The 20,104-nt window shown below is 38.8% G+C and overlaps 1 protein-coding gene across 1 annotated transcript; it reads right to left on the reverse strand.

Annotated features, from left to right (window-relative positions):
• Positions 1-407: 407 nt before the first annotated feature.
• Positions 408-1,346, reverse strand: LOC142844982 (olfactory receptor 4F6-like). Its single transcript, XM_075963750.1, has one exon. The coding sequence runs from the start codon at positions 1,344-1,346 to the stop codon at positions 408-410; it is 939 nt and encodes a 312-aa protein (XP_075819865.1).
• Positions 1,347-20,104: the final 18,758 nt, after the last annotated feature.

Consider the following 20,104-nt stretch of genomic DNA (forward strand, 5'->3'; position numbering starts at 1 on the left):
TTAGCTTTTTAGTATGTATATCTTTATTAAGAAAGTTTTATTTTATGTGTATTAATGAATTGTTTACAAGTATGAATGTATACTAATGCATGTTGGTCTCTATCATAGGCCAGAAGCGGCGATTTGATTTATTTATACTGGAATTACAGATAGTTGTGAGCCTCCATGTGAGTTCTGGAAACCAAATCTTGGTCCTATGTAAAAACACTGACTGATCTAAACAACTGAGTCATCTTTTTAAGCCCATCAAGTCTCTTACAGAAACTATGTATTAGTTGGTATTTCACTTTTGGGGAAAGCAAGTGAAGGCATATCAAATTTTGGTACAAAAAACATTCTGGATAAATACAACACAGTCAATGTAGCAATATCCATCTGAAATTCTAGTATAATTTGTGTGTTTTATATTAAGAAATTTTATTGTAATTAATAAACTGACTGCATAGTCTTCTCATTGCCACCTTCATCTCTTTATTCCTAAGTGTATAGATCACTGGGTTTAGAAAAGGGGTAATAACTGCATCAAAGAGCGCAAGAAACTTATCCAGATGTGATGTTGGAAATGGCCACATGTAGAAGAAGATTAATGGTCCAAAGAACAAAATGACCACCATGACATGAGCTGACAGAGTGGAGAGGGCCTTAGATAAACTACCCAAAGATTTCTTTTGAACGGTCATCAAAATAAATATGTAAGAGATGATCAGAATTAAAAAGGAGGCCACAGAAATGAACCTACTATTGGCAGTAACCATGAACCCCAAGGTGTATGTGTCCATACAAGCCAGTTTAATAAACCGAGGGAGGTCACAGAAAAAGCTGTCTAGTTCATTAGGGCCACAGAAGGGTAAGTCTATGACAAAAATCAACTGAGTCACTGAGTGGATGAAGCCAATAATCCAGGAAGCAACTAAAACCAAAATGCACTTTTTTGGACTCATGATAGTCAAGTAGTGCAGAGGTTTACATATGGCAACATATCGGTCAAAAGCCATGGCTATGAGCAGCACCATCTCAGTGCCTCCAACTGCATGGATTAGGAAGATCTGAGTGATACAGCCCCCAAAAGAGATGGTTTTGTGCCTTCTGAAAAGGTCGTAAATCATTTTTGGTGCTGTGGAGGAGCTAAATATCAAGTCGAGAAAGGAAAGATTAGCTAAGAGGAAGTACATAGGGGACTGTAAATGGGGGTCTGAAGTCACTGTTAGCACAATGAGAAAATTCCCCAACAGACTTGCCACGTAGAACATACAGGAAAAGAGGAAGAGGAAGAGCTGGGTTGTCCATGAGTTGGAGAGTCCCAGGAAGACAAACTCAGATATCACAGAGCGGTTTGCTTCACTCATTGCTTCTGTTGGCTGTGACAACCCTCATGTCATCTGAAACAGGAGAGCGATGAGAAACTGGTTTAGGACAAGCAATGCTCAACTGACAAAGTCACATGAAAGACTAACATGCCTTTGGCGATATTTTAAGTAAAATAGCAATTATTTATCTACTGAAGAATTTTGAGAGCAAGAGAAATAGTCTACTCCATGGAAGAAGTCCCCAGTTGTTGACCCAGTACCAAGTGGTCAGCCCTGAAATCATGTACATACAATACATACAAGTAACAATATATTGACTGAGTGGATTGTACTTATGTATTTATGAACATATATATATATATATATATATATATATTTATTTATTTATTTATTTATTTATGTAGAAACAATGAAAGAAAAAGATGTCGGGAGCTTGAAACAAAGCAGGGGGGAAATACATGGAATCAGAGGGAGGAAAGTGAAGTAATTATAATTTCAAAATATAAAAAAAGTCATGCTTCTTCCAGGTCAAATAAATGCAATTAATATTCCTCACATAGATCATTGTTAAAATATACTAAAATAATTAACTCTTTTACTTACTTTGATAACATATTCGTTATATTTTAAAAATATAATTTTGTTGGCATATCTTTGAGATGACTCTAAACTAAAGGTTTTTGGGATATTAAATGTGAAGAAATTATTAAGTGATGGTAGTATCCATGATTTGGATATTCCTTAATATATATTAATATTAAATATATGATTACATTAAATGCCCATATACATATTTCAGGACTAGAGATAAACATTTCTCTTTTCTCTACATTGTGATGACAAGGTGACAAAATGGGGCAGAGGATGCAGGTTTAAGACACTTACTGTGTGACTTGGAGAAATTAAAAAAGTCATGGATACTCTGGAGCAGATTCTGTCTGATCCTCAGTAGAGGAAATAAATGAAAAATATCAAGTGAAAAAGGCAACCAGAATGAGGGCAGTGTGTCATGATCCTCCACACAGAAATGAGAGTGAATATGACCGAGAATGTGGTGAGGACCTGTGTCCTCGTAGGTAAAGATTCTTAAGTTTATTCAAAATTAAATTAAATGCATGTCAAAATATTAATGTAACTGCCATTTCTTAATAATTAGCCAGGAGTTTAAATATTTGACAAAATTCAAGGTTTGGTGGTGGGTAGAGAAGCAAGCATTCTCACATCTGGTTGCAGAAAAGTCAAGAAGTTAGGTTTCAAACACCTTCTAAGTTTTTACTTTGGTGTTTGCTTTGGTTAAGCACTTCTGTCTCTATGACTGAATATTATTGAGTATACTCATATGTATTTCATGTAACTATGTATTTCAGGTAGACAATGAAATAACAATTTTTGTTATTTTTGGATAAAGCACTGTTTTCAAGCTCAATGTCTTGAAAATGCCTTCAGTTTAAGTAGAGGGAGAACACTGACTAGCTGGACAGTATACAAACAATGCCCATACCTGCTTATCTGAGTTTTACAAACTATAGCAACTTATTTACTTTTAAACCATTGTTAACTTGAAAGTCTAAAAAACACAATATTCTAAGAAGAGTTATTTACCTAGGTCCTGTGTCACATTAAATTTAATTTAAAAATCTGGAAATCAGGTGTGGACATTGTTGATGGACTGTCGAGCTGGTTAATTCTCTGCCTCTATTTAAATCTCAGTTCCCCAGGTGTGAAACTTGCTATTTGTTTCTCAGAATGACTATGCTTTAAAGGAGGGCAGAACTGGGACTGAAGCTGATGCTAGGACAGGGGTCGCTCTTCTCAAATTGAAAATGAGCATCATTGAGAGGCCAACATCCACAAACTCACCGAATGTAGAGAGTTTGAGCTCGTGCCTGTATGGAGCCTTCACTTGTATGTTCTAGTCTCTCTGGTGAGGGAAGGTACTCTGAAGGGTACTGAAAGAGAAACATGGACACCAAACCAGCCACAAAATCCTCAACGTAAAATCTGTCCTGCTTGCCAGGTGTGCTGGGGCCATGGTGGCACAGAACTTGTGAGAAGAGCCAACCAATGTCTGATGTCAATGCCATGAGAGAGAGTCCATGCCTTATATTGTGTGGGATGGTTAAGAACCAGAGACTTAGGGCAGAATCAAAATGAATGGGGAAAATATCATTAAAATGATTACTAATAATATTCTTCTCTAATCATAGATTGATGCCTTGTTCAGTCAGTATCAGAGAAGGTTCCTCTGGTAGATGAGAGTGAGTGCTCAACCACAGCAGACAAAACGCAGGAGGAAGAGTCTAAATTGAGGGCCTCCATCAGGTCCGTCCCCTCTGCACTTGGGGAAGGGAAGAAAGATTGTAGGAATCAGAGAGGCTGGAGGATGCAAGGAGAGCATGAGCCACTGAACCAACTAAGTGGGTGCATATGGCCTCAGAGAGACTGAAGTGGGAAGTATGGGGTTTGCACGGCTCCTCACCAGGTTCTCCGTGTGTGTTAAGGTGTTTTTGTGGGACTTTTAACACTGAGCGTGTATCTCTGACCCCTTTGCCTGCTCTTAGGACTCTCTTCTTTCACAGGGTTGCCTTGTCCAGCCTCCATTTGAGGGCTTTTGCCTCGTCTTATTGTACCTTGCTTTGTCATGTTTGGTTGGTGTCTCTTGGAACCTACTCCCTCCTGCAGGGAACCAAAGGCAGAGGGGACCTAGTGGAGAGGACCTGGGGAAGAAGATAGGTGAGGGAGTGGGGAACAGTCGAGGGAGAGGAAACTGTGACAGGTTGCATTGTCTGAGAGCAGAAATACATCTTCATTTAACAAAAGGGCAGAAAAGTAGTTTAAATCTAATACTTCAGTGAAAACAGATTGAAGACTGAATAGTGTTTATTAATGAGGATTCAGACCTCAGTTCCACTGTCTTACCTGTATTCATCTGAGTGCAAGAGTCTGTGTTCACACTTCCGCTGCTATGTGTGAAGTGTAACAGGAAAAGCCTCAGGGTTCTCTACAGAGTAGGGCATTCCCTCCTGTGCTCAGGGCAGCTCATCCTTTCCTGGGCCAACATCAACAGGCAATGGACTTTAAATCATGTGAAATTAGCATCGATGGAGCAGCTTGATAATGCTAGAGTTTTTGTTAAAATCACAAGTCAACATTTGAAACAGATCACGAAAAGACTGGCTATTTACTTTTTCTTTTCAATTATTAAAAAATGTTGAAGTAAATTAGAAGTTTCTGGATAGTGCTGAAAAATTTCCTCAAGAGTTCAATATAATCACCAGAAGCTTCTCCACTGTATCCTCTTCCTGGGATGTACAGAGAGAGGTCAGGACATTGCTCAGTGTCCTAGAAGTTATGTAGAGAGGACATTAGACCTGCATGCTTTTACATGAGTCCTTAGTGCTCCTGGGACAGACTGGAAGGCTACTATCACCCCAGTGAAACTTTGCTGCATGTTTGTGACAGTCTTTTGATTCTAAACTAAGATAACAAAGGTCCACGAAGGGTGAGGACTCTGCTTAAGCCTTAGAACAAACTGTTGGAAAATCTGAGTAAGTGTGTTTCCCTCTTGGTCTCATCAGTCCAGATTTATTTATTATTTCATTCCACCCCCTTATTTTTCTATGATTGTCCTACACTTTGTGTCCTGCCTGTGGATCAAGGAATCACAATACATCACTTGGATGAAATTTTAAGAAGAGAAGGTTTTGAAGGTTTTATCACATAGTATAAATCAAGTTTTAATCAATTGTTTGCCAATCATCCCATATTGTTGATACAATATGAGTATGTCTCTTAACAGCTTATTGTATATCTATATAAGTATTGTATTTACAGTTAGAATTCAGCCCTTCAACATATCTATCTATCTATCTATCTATCTATCTATCTATCATCTATCTATCTATCTATCTATCTATCATCTATCTATCTATCTATCTATCTATCTATCTATCTATCTATCTATCTATCTATCTATATGAACCCTAGCTTCTTTACTGTTTTCCAAAATTATTGATATTTTTCCCACCTGGCTACACTTCAATTCTTATTTTATTCCCTTTGTGGAACACACATGTAAGACTTCCATGAAAATGCCACTGGAGTAATATCTACCATGTTGAACACCTCATGGCTTTGCTCATTCCTCTGATTTGTATATTTTACTTGATATGTTGCAATTTCCACATTGAATTTATTTTTATAGTTGATTAGGTTTTTCTTCTGCTCAATGTGTTTCCATTGAATTTCTGATTTTCTTCAAAGATAGTTCTATCAGTGGGATAGACAGAGGTGCAAGGAAGTGCTGGATAGGTAGGTCAGAACGAGCAAACACACACACACACACACACACACACGTCAATATAAAACTTAGAATGTTGTGAGCTAACTATAGAAAATAACGGAAAGCCAGCTTCCATCCATCTAACCTACCTGAATCAGTGTTGGGAAGATCACAAGTTAGATAACACAAGCCTGCTGAGCCCCAGGCTGTGCCATAGCTTAGCATAAAAAGTCAAGTGTTGTACCTCCACTGAGGAAAGGCGACTACTTATCAACATGGGAAAGACACTGAAGTGTTGCCATAGAATTTTGGGATTGTTATTTTGTGTACATTTGCCAATGGGAATTGTTTCCAAGGACCACAGAAATTTGGCCAGAGCCAAAGGAAAAATTTGGTAATGGGTCACCCGAGGAGAGAGAAGGCAGACTACAGGGATTTCGTATTGGTGAACAGCACAATCTTTTGCTTAATTTAAAATCCTTTTGATCTATTGCTTTTCTTATTTATAAGAAGAGAAACTCTATAAGATTTAAAGTATATACTTTTAAAAAGTAAAAAGTAATGTATCATTTCCACAGGAAGGTAGGAATGGAGAGATAAAATGAGTAAAATGTCCCTCAGTGTTTACTGTATGGTATAATCTATGTCCCATGACAATGACTGACTGAACTAGATTTGATAAGAGGTACAGCTGTCTGGTTAATATTGAGCCAATTTATTATTATTATTATTATTATTATTTGAGACAGGGTTTCTCTGTAACTTTGGAAACTGTCATGGAACTAGCTCTTGTATACCAGGCTAGCCTCAAACTCACATAAATCTGTCTGCCTCTGCCTCCTGAGTGCAGGGACTAAAGGCATGTGCCACCACCACCTGGTGGCCAATTTGTTATTGATTATTTGATATTCAGAGAAAAAACAGAACTCAATTAGAATAGCTCAAATTGAGGAACGGATAGACCTGGTGGATCAGGTAAAAGGCAAATCATTTACAGTTCACCTTTTCTAGAATAGGATATTTTTTCTTAAAAATATCAATAAAAGCTAAAATTTATAGGTAAAATTTGTTTCTTTATCTAAAACATATGTAGAGAATCGATTATAGGGCCACTGTAAATTAGAAACTTCTTTTGTTGAGAGTTCTCTGTTCAGTACCCCATTTTAATTGGATTAATTAGAGTTTTAATGTCTAGTTTTTTGAGTTCTTTATATATTTTGGAGATCAGACCTTTGTCTGATGCAGGGTTGGTGAAGATCTTCCCCCCTTCAGTAGGTTGCCTTTTTGTCTTAATGACAGTGTCCTTTGCATTACAGAAGCTTCTCAGTTTCAGGAGGTCCCATTTATTCATTGTTGTTTTTATTGTCAGTTTAAATCTTGATAGTACAATAATTTGGTCACATGCTTTTCTAGATTCATTTGTGCTTTTGTTGCTGAGGCTTCTGACCCTCAAATAAATTTCAGGAACATAAAAGAAATGCAGCCTGGTTTCTGAAATGGAAGGGATCCTACTCTATTGCAAAAAAATTCTCAGAATCAATGAATCAGATTATGTATACAAACATATATGTTTTCTTTTTAAAAAATATTTATTTATTTGTTATGTATACAATATTCTGTCTGTGTATATGTCTGCAGGCCAGAAGAGGGCACCAGACCTCATTACCCATGGTTGTGAGCCCCCATGTGGTTGCTGGGAATTGAACTCAGGACCTTTGGAAGAGCAGGCAATGCTCTTAACCACTGAGCCATCTCTTCAGCCCAACATATATGTTTTTACATCATATGTACATGTATATACACACACTTTTATTAGCTGAGGTGTTTACAGAATGGAAGTTTGGAAGATATAAGACAAAAGCTAATGAAGGAGGGTCATCTGTCTATCTGTTGCTTTCTTTGGTTAATTAATAAAGAAACTGCTTGGCCTGATAGGTCAGAACATAGGTGGGTGGAGTAACCAGAACTGGATCCTGGGTAGAAGGCAGTGAGGCAGACGTGATGGAGCTCCAGCCCAAGATGGATGTAGGTTAGAATCTTCCCGGTAAGCCACCACTTTGTGGTGCTACACACATTAATAGAAATGGGTTAAGCAAGATATGAGAGTTAGCCAAGAAGAGGCTAGATATAATAGGACAGGCAGTGTTTAAATGAATACAGGTCATGTGTTGTTATTTCAGGTGTTAAGCTAGTTGTGTGGGAGCCAGGCGGGATGAAAAGCAGGCCTGCCAGCAGCTCTGTCTACAAAAAGCCTTTACGAATCCTCTTGGTGCACTTTTAAATTGATGCATATGAAGTGTCCTTCCCCATCTCTTTTTATTAATCTTGGTTGGAATTTTATTTTGTTAGATATTAGAATAGCTACACTAGCTTGGTTCTTGGGGCTGTTTTCATTTCTTTTTTTTATTGAAAAAAGGAAAAAAAAACAAGTTTCCACCTCCTCCCAGCCTCCCATTTCCCTCCCCCTCCTCCCACCCTTCTCCACCTCCCCCCACTCCTTTCCCCCTTCCTCTCCAGTCCAAAGAGCAGTCAGGGTTCCCTGCCCTGTGGTAAGTCCTAGGTCCTCCTCCCTCCATCCATATCTAGGAAGGTGAACATCCAAACTGGCTAGGCTCCCACCAAGCCAGCACATTACGAAGGATCAAGACCCCGTGCCGTTGTCCTTGGCATCTCATCAGCCCTCATTGTTTGCCATGTTCAGAGAGTCCAGTTTTATCCCATGCTTTTTCAGTCACTGTCCAGCTGGCCTTGGTGAGCTCCCAATAGATCAGCTCCACTGTCTCAGTGGGTGGGTGCACCCCTCGTGGTCCCAACTTCTTTGCTCATGTTCTCCCTCGTTCTGCTCCTCATTGGGACCTTGGGAGCTCAGTCCAGTGCTCCAGTGTGGGTCTCTGTCTCTATCTCCATCCATCTCCAGATGAAGGTTCTATGATGATATGCAAGATATTCGTCAGTATTGCTATAGGATAGGGTCATTTCAGGTCCCCTATCCTCAGCTACCCAAGGAACTAACTGGGGACCACGGCTTGGGCACCTGGGAGCCACTCTAGGTTCTAGTCTCTTGCCAACCCTAAGGTGGCTCCCTTAACTAAGAATTGTGCTTCTGTGCTCCCCTATTCAACCTTTCTTTATCCCAATCCTCCTTTTTCCCCAAGTTTCCCCCATCCTCCCCTACTCCCTTTCCTCTCCCCATCTCCCCTTACCCCTATCCCACCCCACCCCCAAGATCTCAATTTTCTCCCCGGCAACTTTGTCTATTTCCCATAGACAAGAGGATAACTATATGTTTTTCCTTTGGTTCACCTTCTTACTTAGCTTCTTTAGGATCACCAATTGCAGACTCCGTATCCCTTTATCTATGGCTAGAAACCAATTATGAGTGAGTACATCCCATATTCATATTTTTGGGTCTAGGTTACCTCACTCAGGATAGTGTTTTCTATTTCCATCCATTTGCATGCAAAATTCGAGAAGTCATTGTTTTTTACCGCAGCGTAGTACTCTAATGTGTAGATATTCCACAGTTTCTTCATCCATTCTTCCATTGAAGGGCATCTAGGTTGTTTCCAGGTTCTGGCTATTACAAATAATACTTCTATGAACATAGTTGAACAAATGCGCTTGTCATATGATAGGGCATCTCTTGGGTATATTCCCAAGAGTGGTATTGCTGGGTCCAGGGGTAGGTTGATCCTGAATTTCCTGAGAAACCGAAACACTCATTTCCAAAGTGGTTGCACAAGATTGCATTCCCACCAGCAATGCATGAGGGTACCCCTTCCTCCACAGCCTCTCCAGCAAAGGCTATCATTGGAGTTTTTTATTTTAGCCATTCTGACAGGTGTAAGATGATATCTCAAAGTTGTTTTGATTTGCATTTCCCTGATCGCTAAGGAGGTTGAGCATGACCTTAAGTATCTTTTGGCCATTTGAACTTCCTCTGCTGAGAATTCTCTGTTCAATTCAGTGCCCCATTTTTTAATTGGGTTAATTAGCATTTTAAAGTCTGGTTTCCTGAGTTCTCTATATATTTTGGAGATCAGACCTTTGTCTGTTGTGGGGTTGGTGAAGATCTTCTCCGAGTCAGTAGGTTGCCTTTTTGTCTTGGTGACAGTGTCCTTTGCTTTACAGAAGCTTCTCAGTTTTAGTAGGTCCCATTTATTCAATGTTGCCCTTAATGTCTGTGCTGTTGGGGTTACACATAGGAAGCGATCTCCTGTGCCCATCTGATGTAGGGTACTTCTCACGTTTTCTTCTATTAAGTTCAATGTGTTCTGACTGATAGTGGGGTCTTTAATCCATTTGAACTTGAGTTTTGTGCATGGTGATAGATATGGGTCTATTTTCATTCTTCTACAGGTTGACATCCAGTTATGCCAGCACCATTTGCAGAAGATGCATTCTTTCTTCCATTGTACACTTTTAGCTCCTTTATCGAAAATGAGGTGTTCATAGGTTTGTGGGATAAAATCCGGGTCTTCTATACGATTCCATTGGTCGACTTCTCTGTTTTTATGCCAGTACCACCCTGTTTTCATTACTGTAGCTCTGTAATAGAGTTTGAAGTCAGGGATGGTAATGCCTCCAGAAGATCCTTTATTGTATAGGATTGTTTTGGCTATCCTGGGTTTTTTGTTTTTCCATATAAAGTTGATTATTGTCCTCTCAAGATCTGTGAAGAATTTTGATGGGATCTTGATGGGGATTGCATTGAATCTATAAATTGCCTTTGGTAGAATTGCCATTTTTACTATGTTGATCCTCCCAATCCAAGAGCAAGGGATGTCCATCCATTTTTTGATATCCTCTTCAATTTCTTTCTTCAATGCCTTAAAGTTCTTGTCAAATAGATCTTTCACTTCCTTGGTTAGATTTACCCCAAGATATTTTATGCTGTTTGTGGCTATCGTGAATGGAGAAGCTTCTCTAATTTCCCTCTCTGCTTCCATATCCTTTGTGTATAAGAGGGCGACTGATTTTTTTGAAGTTGATCTTGTATCCTGCCACATTACTAAAGGTGTTTATCAGCTGTAAAAGTTCTTTGGTGGAGTTTTTGGGGTCGCTTATGTACACTATCATATCATCTGCAAATAAAGAAAGTTTAACTTCCTCCTTTCCAATTCGAATCCCCTTGATCCCATTATGTTGCTATTGCTAGAACTTCAAGCACTATATTGAAGAGGTATGGCGAGAGTGGACAGCCTTGTCGTGTTCCTGAGTTAAGTGGGATGGCTTTGAGTTTCTCTCCGTTTGAGTTTCTCTCCATTTGAGTTTCTCTCCGTTTGAGTTTCTCTCAAATTGATGTTAGCTGTCGGCTTGCTGTATATAGCTTTTATTATATTTAGGTATACCCTTGTATCCCTAATCTCTCCAATACTTTTATCATAAAGGGATGTTGAATTTTGTCAAATGCTTTTTCAGCATCTAATGAGATGATCATATGGTTTTTTTCATTCAGTTTATTTATATGATAAATTACATTGATAGATTTTCGTATGTTGAACCAGCCCTGCATCTCAGGAATGAAGCCTACTTGATCATAATGGATAATTTTTCTAATGTGTTCTTGGATTCAGTTTGCCAGTATTTTGTTGAGGATTTTTGCGTCGATATTCATGAGTGAGATTGGTCTATAATTCTCTTTCTTAGTTGAGTCTTTGTGCGGTTTTGGTATCAGAGTAACTGTAGCTTCATAAAAGGAATTTGGCAGTGCCTCTTCTGTTTCTATATTGTGAAATACATTGAGGAGTATAGGTATTAGGTCTTCTTGGAAGTTCTGGTAGAATTCCGCATTGAAACCATCTGGCCCTGCGCTTTTTTTGGTAGGGAGGTTTTTGATAACAGCTTCTAATTCTTCGCGACTAACAGGTCTGTTTAGATTGTTCACCTGGTCCTGGTTTAATTTTGGTAAATGGTATTTAACTAAAAAAGTGTCCATTTCTTTTACATTTTCCAGTTTTGTGGCATACAGGCTTTTGTAGTAAGATCTAATGATTCTCTGAATTTCCTCTGTTTGTGGTTATGTCCCCCTTTTCATTTCTGATCTTATTAATTTGCAAATTTTCTCTCTGCGTTTGACTAGTTTGGTCCGGGGTTTGTCAATCTTGTTGATTTTCTCCAGGAACCAGCTTTTTGATTCATTGATTCTTTGGATTGTTTTCTGTGTTTCTATTTTGTTGATTTCAGCCCTCAGTTTGATTATTTCCAGTCTTCTACTCCTCCTAGGTGAGTCTGCTTCTTTTTTTTCTAGAGCTTTCAGGTGGGCTGTTAAGTCTCCAATGTGAGCTTTCTCTGTTTTCTTTAAGTGGGCACTTAGTGCGATGAACTTTCCTCTTAGGACTGATTTCATAGTGTCCCATAAGTTTGAGTATGTTGCTTCTTTATTTTCATTGAATTCCAGGAAGACTTTAATTTCTTTCTTTATTTCTTCCTTAATCCAGGTATGGTTCAGTAGTTGACTGTTCGGTTTCCATGACTTTGTAGGCTTTCTGGGGGTAGCATTGTTGTTGAATTCTAACTTTAATCCATGGTGATCTGATAAGACACAGGTGGTTACTAATATTTTTTTGTAACTGTGGAAGTTTGCTTTGCTACCGACTATGTGGTCGATTTTCAAGAAGGTTCCATGAGCTGCAGAGAAGAAGGTATATTCTTTCCTCTTTGGGTGGAATGTTCTATAGATGTCTGTTAAGTCCATTTGCTTCATTACCTCCATTAATTCTCTAATTTCTCTGTTAGGTTTCTGTCTGATTGACCTGTCCATTGGTGAGAGAGGAGTGTTGAAGTCTCCTACTATTAGTGTGTGCAGTTTGATGGCTGCCTTGAATTTTAGCAGTGTTTCTTTTACGTACGTGGGTGCTTTTTATTAGGGGCATAGATATTCAGGATTGAGACTTCTTCCTGATGAATCGTTCCTGTTATGAGTATAAAATGTCCCTTTCCATCTCTTCTGATTGATTTAAGTTTGAAGTCAACTTTGTTAGAAATTAGTATGGCCACACCTGCTTGTTTCTTAGGTCCATTTGCTTGATAAGCCTTTTCCCAGCCCTTTACTCTGAGTAGGTGCCTGTCTTTGTGGTTGAGGTGTGTTTCTTGTAGACAGCAGAATGTTGGATCCTGTTTTCGTATCCAATCTTTTAGCCTGTGCCTTTTTATAGGTGAGTTGAGCCCATTGACATTAAGTGATATTAATGACCAGTGGTTATTAACTCCAGTCACTTTTTTAGTAGTAGGGTTTGTGTGTTTCCCTTTTTTGAGTTGCGCTGGTTAAGGGGTCTAGATGTCTGAGTTATTGTGGTCATTGTTGGACTCCTTGGTTAGTGATTTTCCTTCTATTATTTTCTGTAAGGCTGGATTTGTGGCTACGTATTGTTTAAATTTGTTTTTATCCTGGAAAATTTTGTTTTCTCCATTGATAGTGAACGAAAGCTTGGCTGGATATAGTAGTCTGGGCTTGCATCCATGGTCTCTTAGTTTTTGAAGTACATCTATCCAGGACCTTCTGGCTTTCATGGTTTCCATAGAGAAGTCAGGTGTAAGTCTGATAGGTTTACCTTTATAAGTAAGTTGGCCTTTTTCCTTTGCGGCTCTTAATATTCTTACTTTATTCTGTATATTTTGTGTTTTGATTATTATATGGCGAGGGGATGTTTTTTTTTTTTTTGATCCAGCCTATTTGGTGTTCTGTATGCTTCTTGAACCTTCATAGGTACATCCTTCTTCAGGTTGGGAAAGTTTTCTTCTATAATTTTATTAAGTATATTTTCTGGACCGTTGAGCTGCACTTCTCCTTCTACTCCAATTATTCTTAGTTTGGTCTTTTTATTGTGTCCCATATTTCCTGAATGTTTTGTGATGAGAGTTTGTTGGAATTGCTGTTTTCTTTGATCAGTGCGTTTATTTTCTCTATGTTATCCTCAGAATCTGAGATTCTTTCTTCTGTCTCTCGTATTCTGCTGGTTATGCTCGTTTCTGTAGTCTCTATTCGTTTACCTAGATTTTCCATGTCCAGCCGGCCCTCTGTTTGTGTTTTCTTCTTTGCCTTCATTTCAGTTTTCAAGTCATGAACTGTTTCCATTATCTGCTTGATTGTCTTTCCTTGGTTTCCTAGGGTATCATTCACTGATTTACTCAATTCCTCGAACTTTCTGTTATACTTCTCATACATTTCTATAAGGGCGTTTTTTTATATGCTGTTTAAGGGTGTCAATCCCTGTCATGAAGTCAGTTTTTTCTACTTCTTCTTGATTAAGGTGATCATGTCCTCCTTTTGCGAGGTTGCTGGCTTCTGGTGGTTTTGTGTTGTTTTTCAGATTGTTGGGTGAATTCCTGCCTTGGTGTCACCCCATCTCTTCCTCCCAATACTCTCCTATGGATCTTCTTTTACAGGATCAGGTCTTCTTGCCCACTGATGTACCTTCCCAGTGATGTCACTCCCCAGTGATGTTTCTCCTGGTGTCCAGATCGGATCTCCTTGCTGCTTCGTTAGCTCGCAAACAAAGGGCCCACCCTGCTTGCTGCAGGCAGGCTATGGGGACAAAGGAGCTACCGCCCTCCCCTTTCCCCTAAGCTTCGGGTTTGGTCCCAGTGCCCAAGCAGGCTGAGCTGGGAGGCGCTCTGCAGCCAAAGAGGGGAGGGAAGGAGGGAGACGGGGGGGGGGGGGGGGGGGGGGGGATCTGGATGTAAGCTGGGTGGGATAGGAAGAGAGAGGAGGTATTGGGCAGTATAGCCCCTGTAGGATGACCAGGAAGGGTAGGCGGGCTGTTCCCGGGTGCCGCAGCACTCACTCACCACAATGGTGTTTCACTCGGTCGAGAAGGAAAATCTTAAACTGAATATATTGTATGAAGAAGATTTTCATATACTTAAAAAGGATAGAATCATAATACATTGTGTATATTTTGGAATATGCTTTTGAAACTTAGAATGTTACTGCAGGATCATTGTTATCAAGTCATGTTGTGATGATTTATGGAAGATTATGAGTTTTCAGGGTATCTTCTACCAGTATTAAATACAGATTTTTTTTCTACTATCTTAGCACATTCTAGTGGTTTGTAGAAGCTTTTGAAAGCAAGTGTGTAGGACACAGAGAGCAACGGCTTTAGAGGAGTCTGTGGGAGGAGACTGATGTTCTTTTTTTTTCAAAAGATTTATTTATTATGTATTCAGTATTCTGCCTGCATGTATCCCTGCAGGCCAGAAGAGGGCACTAAATCTCATTACAGATGGTTGTGAACACATGTGGTTGCTGGAATTGAACTCAGGACCTTTGGAAGAGCAGGCAAAGCTCTTAACCACTGAGCCATCTCTCCAGCCCCGAGACTGATGTTCTTACCCTGCTTTGTTGCTGTGTGCACAATCTATTGTGAAGCATTTATGACTTTAAAGGCAGTGTTATGAATTAATGTGCTCTTCTTGAAACTAAAATTCATGCTTGGACAAATGTATCATGAGTTATTGTTCTCTTATTTTTATAATCCGAGTTTAAACTATTTTAATTATTTCTTTTTAAAAAAAATATTTATTTATTTATTTTTTATGTATACAATATTCTGTGTGTGTGTATGTCTGCAGGCCAGAAGAGGGCACTAGACCTCATTCCAGATGGTTGTGAGCCACCATGTGGTTGCCAGGGATTGAACTCAGGACCTTTGGAAGAGCAGGCAATGCTCTTAACCACTGAGCCATCTCTCCAGCCCTTAATTATTTCTTTACACATGATTTTAGGACTAATTTTTCAGTAGTTATGCAGTTTTGTTTTGTCAAACAGGTATTCATTGGATGTTTAAATCTTGACAGAAACTTGTGGATGTATAGTTATATAAGGCAATGTTCCTTCCCTGGAAAATTTTCTATTATTTAGAGCAATAAAGTAAGAAACAGAGTTCCAGTGTTAGTAGTTTAGCGTGGCAGAGAAGCATATACAAAAAGTCAAGAGACCACAGAGTGGAAGACAGCAGAACACACCTGTGTATCACATTACCTGAGGGACTTGCAAAAATACAGAGAAAACATTTAACATTTTTCAAGAAAATAAAATGTTCAATATATGAGAGTTTTAATTTCCAGAGACAAAAGGTATGAGTTAGCTTAAACAATCCTGAAAACTAAATGACAAACTCTCAAGTAGATCACAGAACTTATCAACCACAGGAAACTACAAAGGAAAACAGAATAAGAGAGTAGGAAGGGATATGACATTGAAGATGGGAGACTTTTGTGCAGTTTCCTCCTCCTAGCATTTTCAAATGGTTAAAATTCTACTTCTAATTCATATCCATCTCAGATTCTTTTATAAACAGTTAATTTCATTTTTAGATATGATATGGATAATTTAAAAACAAAAGAATATCTAAAGTTCCGTGGATTTATATTTATTTTTTGATTTTCTCCTATCAGTTATAGGTTATGTTTGTACTAATTTTATTTTTGAACAGCAACTAGAAAAAATACTGGTAAAGAATTTTGAAAAATAGAAAGTTTTAAAGTGTGGTGTAAAGTGAGAAAGAAAATGAGAAATCATGAAAAGGATTTTTAAGCTATTTGGGCATGTTGGTACACAGCTTAGTTGACTGAGGCAGGAGGATTGCCAGGAGGCCAACCTGGAATACACAAAAGGACATTGTATCAAAAGAACAACTAAACATTTAGTTTATTGAGTCCAGAAAATTTGAGGCTACAAAGTCATTTTCTTTTATTTGTGTATGTATTTATTTGAAAAGGACACAATCATTTAAATTTCCCACAATAATAATTAAAAATAGAGATTTTCCAAACAAATTGAGAAGTTTCAAATATGAAGTATTTCAATTGAGTGTGTGAGTAAGCTTGCAATATTTCTAGACTGAAAAAGAAATAAACATGGAGGATGGTTTACATGAGCACTGCTCAGTGAAGATATTGAACTTGATGACTCTGTATTAGGAACGTCAATACCAAACACCTTGTCCATCATTAAGGACTGAATGTCTTGGAATATGTATTCCTTGGTTCATACTTTTGTATAGGCCAAGGAAAAGCATTAATTACTACACTAGGCAAAGACATGGGATGGTCTTTCTCATCCTGGATATTTCAATAGTTATGAGTGTAAAGAATGTGTTTATGAAACAGCACTTTCAAGTAGGGCTAATGTGTAAGTGAAGACAATTCCAAACACCAGTCTTAGGAGTTTTCTCTGTGGGTAAGTATGGATTCCAAGTAAATGAACATCTTGTCCTTGTGTACAATCTAGAAACTTTTTTAATGTTTGTATTTCATACCTATATTTATTCATTGAAAAGATTCTTCTCTCATACAACACATCCCAACTACAATCTTCTGCCTCCACTCCTCATACCTCTCCCTACCTCCCCTCTCACCTAGAGCCACTCCCTCTCTGTTTCCTCTTCAGAAAGAATAGGTCTCTAAGAGATGAGAGATGACAGCCCAAATCGGACAAAGCAAAATACAATAGGACAAGGCAAAAGCCCTCAGATGAGGCAGGACAAGGCAACTCAACAGAAGGAAAAGCACTGAAGGAGCAGGTAAGAAGAGCCAGAGACCCCCACTCCTGTTAGGTGTCTCACAGAACACGGAGCTGACAGTCATGACATATGCAGAGGACCTCCTGCAGACACATGCAGGCCCAGTGCCTACTGTTTCAGTCTCTATGAGCTCATGTGAGCCCCGCATAATTGATTCAGTGAGCCATGTTCTCCTGGTGTATTCCATCCCCTTTAACTCCTACAGTTTTTACTCCCCCTCTTTGTTGGAGGTCCCCGATCTCTGAGGGGAGGGAGCAGACAGAGACCTCCAATTTACACATTCTCTCCACATAATGTCTGGCTGTGGATCTCTTCACCCACTCACATCTGCTGCCAGAGATGACTGGACAAGACACTGATCTATGACTATAGCAGAATATTATTAGGAATCACTTCATTGATCTTTTTTCCAATTGTGTTTGCTTCTATCCCAAGTCTTTGGGTTATCCAGGCCATCCAGGCACTGTAGGGAATGAGGCTCCCTCTTGTTGCATGGACCTCAAGTTAAACAGGTCTAGACATATTTATATAACTTTCCCTGTACTAAAAATTTAGCTGTTGGCACTGTTGTCTTTTAATTCTAATCTTCCTAATTTATCATATATGATATCTTCTGGTATTTTTGCTGTACTTATATCTCACTCTTCTCTAATTATGAGTTATCATTTTAGGCTAAATTCACTTTCGGTAAATTTTTAGTTCTTACTAGATGAAGGGCATTGCAAATAAAAAAGATAGTCAAATTCACAACTGATAAATTGAGAATGTCTTCAAAGAGTTTTAGAACGTAAAACCCAAAAATACCGTAATAATAATTGTTATCTTATACACATTCAAAAGAATCAAAAAAGAGAATGGATTTATGAAATTTATCACTGTGCAATGAATATATGCAAAATACTTATATATAACATACCTGAAATTATTGTATTTTTATTGTTCTAATTTTATGGTTTCTGAAGGATAGCTCTGAAAATCACTGCTTATCATTCCTCATAAAATATCCATTATTTTGCTACAGGAAACTGCTTTCTTTTTCTCTTTCTAATTGCACAAATGCTGTTCAATTTTCTTAGTTCTTTTAAAGATTTTTTCTTTATTCTTATTTATTTCTACTTTTTCTCCAAATCTTTAATTCTATAATCTTTTATTTTCTAATCCTCTATCACTTTATAATTCTGGTCAGTCTCTTTGCATACCTTCTTTGGCTATATAATAACATTTTAATGTGGTCTTTTGTAGGCTCATATTTTTATATGCTGTGGCAGCCAGGCTCTAAAGCCATAGGCCCAACTTGAGGTAGTCAGGTAGCCTTCCAGACAAGCTGTCCCTGCCCTAACAAAGGGTTAGGATGTTGTTTTGCTCCTTGCTTTGCAATTTGGAGGATGCCTGATAGAGATGCTGATTCAAGCCTACATGCCAGCTAGCATAGAGAGCACACAGGGAGTTGTGGACATGACTAAAATCCATTCACCTGGATACCTAGGAAACAGAATGCTAATATATTTCCCACTCAGTTTATGTTTTGGAATAAAAAGCTGTTTGGAAAATAAATGAGAGGAATTCTTCAGGATGTGAACTCGGGAATTCATGGGGGATCACTGAGAATCTCCTTCCCAACAAAACCATGTGAGTTGTGTCTTTATTTCTGCACCTCCACGCCAGTCCAGAGAGAGATAGTTTATATTGGAGTCTGGTTCAGAGAAATAATTGAAGGTCCGGGCTAGCATCAGTCTCTGACATAATGGCACCCAATGTGGGGCTGATCTGCAAAATCCAAAAAAAAAAAAAAACAAGGAATAAGCGACCAGATGTGAGGAACCAATGAGAAAAAAGTTGGTGGATATGTGAATATTGAGCACTCAAAAATAGAGATCAGAATTTAAAAAAGTGTAGACAAACGGGACAAAATTTAGATCTGGAGTAAAAATTTGTAAATAATAGAAAAGAGTATTCAGTTACATATGTTGATAGCTAAAGGGAGTTATAAGAGTAGAAGAAAAACAATGGCAAAGATACTTAAAATCTGTAAGTGTGATAGATGCAGAATTGCAACTTTTATCACTTGTTAAAGAGGTAGGAAAACAGCTTTTGGCCCAAGAATCACCTAGGTTACCACTGAGACTGAGACACGATGTGAGCACAGTAGTCACCTGATTCTAACCCACCTTTGGGTAAAAGGCAAGCAGGAGCAAAAGTAAGTTTAGAGAGCAAATTTAACCTCCCACAGTCAGTACCCCAGAGTCAATCAATAAAACAAAGGAGAGAATTCAAAAATTCTCCTAATTTTATGATTTACAAGTTAAAATAAAAAAAAAGATATTTAAAAATCTGCCCGCCAGAGCTTAGAAAGACAGGTTGGCAGACCGAGAGAGATTGTGTTCTTCCCCCTGCCATGCAGTGCAATTTCAACTGAAAGCTGCAATACAGGTTTAAAATAAGAAGCCTCTGAGAACTACAACTTCAGGTGAATTAAAAGTAAATAATAAGGTTAAATATGTTTCTTTTCCATTTCACAATTTTGCTTCTTTGTCAAAAGTCAGCACTCATTGTCAGCCACATTCAGAGAGTCGGGTTTGATCACATGCTCATTCAGTCCCAGTCCAGCTGGCCTTGGTGAGCTTCCATTAGATCAGTCACACCATCTCCGTCGGTAGACGCACCCCTCGTGGTCGTGACTTCCTTGCTCATGTTCTCCCTCCTTCTGCTCTTCATCTGGACCTTGGGAACTCAGTCCAGTGCTCCAATGTGTTTCTCTGTCTCTATCTCCATCCATCGCCGGACGAAGGTTCTATGGTGATATGCAAGATATCCATAAGTGTGGCTATGGGAGAAGGCCAGTTCAGGCACCCTCTCCTCTGCTGCCAAAGGACCTAGCTGGAGAAATCCCCTTGGACACTTGGGAACCCCTCTAGAGCCAAGACTCTTGCCAACCCTAAAATGGCTCCCTTAGTTAAGATATCTTCTTCCCTGCTCCCATATCCACC

Source organism: Microtus pennsylvanicus, chromosome 2 (genome assembly GCF_037038515.1).
Source record: "Microtus pennsylvanicus isolate mMicPen1 chromosome 2, mMicPen1.hap1, whole genome shotgun sequence".
NCBI classification, from domain to species: Eukaryota; Metazoa; Chordata; class Mammalia; order Rodentia; family Cricetidae; genus Microtus; species Microtus pennsylvanicus.